Raw genomic sequence first — 1,202 nt, 5'->3', positions numbered from 1 at the left:
ATATAAACATTTTTCGTAATGAGATAAAAAACCAAAGCTGTGTAGATTTTAGAACATTTATAAATAAGTCTTAAAGCTGTTTCCACGATATTTATTATATCTCTTCATCGGAGACGGTGTGAGAAAATGGTTAAGCAATAGTTAATTTAGATAAGATACAAAATATTGAATCAAGGGTTTTATCTAAAGTGACAATAACACTGTGTATAAACTCTGTACTTGGAATGACCAATTTTAAATAATATTTTAAATTTATTCACAAGGTATTCGAATCTTATATGTATACCATTCTTCCTAAATAATGGATCTACAAATACAATGTCCTAACATATCTCATATCTATTTTCATTCATCCACTTCACTCTCTATTTCGTATGTTATCTAAATTAACTATTACTTAACTATCTTCTCACACCGTCTCTGAGGAACGAATATAATAAATATCCTGGAAACAGCTGTAAGACCTATTTATAAATGTTCTAAAATCTACACAGCCTTGGTTTTTTTATTATCTCACTACGAAATTTTTTTTATATATACACACACTTATATATGACCTACGTTGGACTCCTCATCCGTATAATCACTGAACCTGGAGCTTAACTATGGTCTATCCATAGCACTTAGTGAGCATTACCTGATACATTTGGCTCTTCTTGACACCATTACCTCTCATAACCTATATATATATATATATATTTTCTATGCATGCCATGAATTAGTAGCTTTACTCGGTGCTTAAATTCATGAAATAGGTACACATATATAAATGAAGTAGTCGACATTATGTGAATTACTCCGACCATAGAAGTGCAGTATAATGGAAGAGCTTTGTTGATTTGCCTTTTCAGAATTGTGAGTATTGATTTTTCTGGTGCTTCAAAATAATCTCATGAAAACCATTAAGAGTCCTCATCAACGTTTACTACAACTATGAGTACCATTATTGATAGAGAATATTTGTCAAGCTGGAAAAATATCTACATTTTTCACAACAAAGGCGCACATTTTATTTCACTTCTTTGATGGATATGATGCCTTAACTACAAAAAAGAAATCAATATTTACAAGGCAGTATCGTTTTATAGCGATTCTTCTTTGCATTCTCAGGTTTTGTTGCTTCAGTATAAGGCAGTGGTAAGGTTTTTGGTAGTCTCTGTGAATATATGAAAACGATAGCTGTACATTTTAGCTATGTTATA

At 30.9% G+C, this 1,202-nt stretch overlaps 1 protein-coding gene across 1 annotated transcript in view; it reads right to left on the bottom strand.

The window, feature by feature from the left end:
* Nucleotides 1–1,202, bottom strand: part of LOC106876628 (receptor-type tyrosine-protein phosphatase alpha) — a 20,358-nt gene that overhangs the window by 14,751 nt on the left and 4,405 nt on the right. The window contains exon 4 of the mRNA XM_014925242.2: nucleotides 1,069–1,156. Within this exon, the coding sequence (XP_014780728.2) occupies nucleotides 1,069–1,156 (88 nt within the window). The remainder of the gene's footprint in view (nucleotides 1–1,068; nucleotides 1,157–1,202) is intronic.

The sequence above is a fragment of the Octopus bimaculoides genome, chromosome 14 (assembly GCF_001194135.2).
Source record: "Octopus bimaculoides isolate UCB-OBI-ISO-001 chromosome 14, ASM119413v2, whole genome shotgun sequence".
In the NCBI taxonomy this organism is placed as follows: domain Eukaryota; kingdom Metazoa; phylum Mollusca; class Cephalopoda; order Octopoda; family Octopodidae; genus Octopus; species Octopus bimaculoides.
This window is presented reverse-complemented; position numbering and strand designations above follow the sequence as displayed.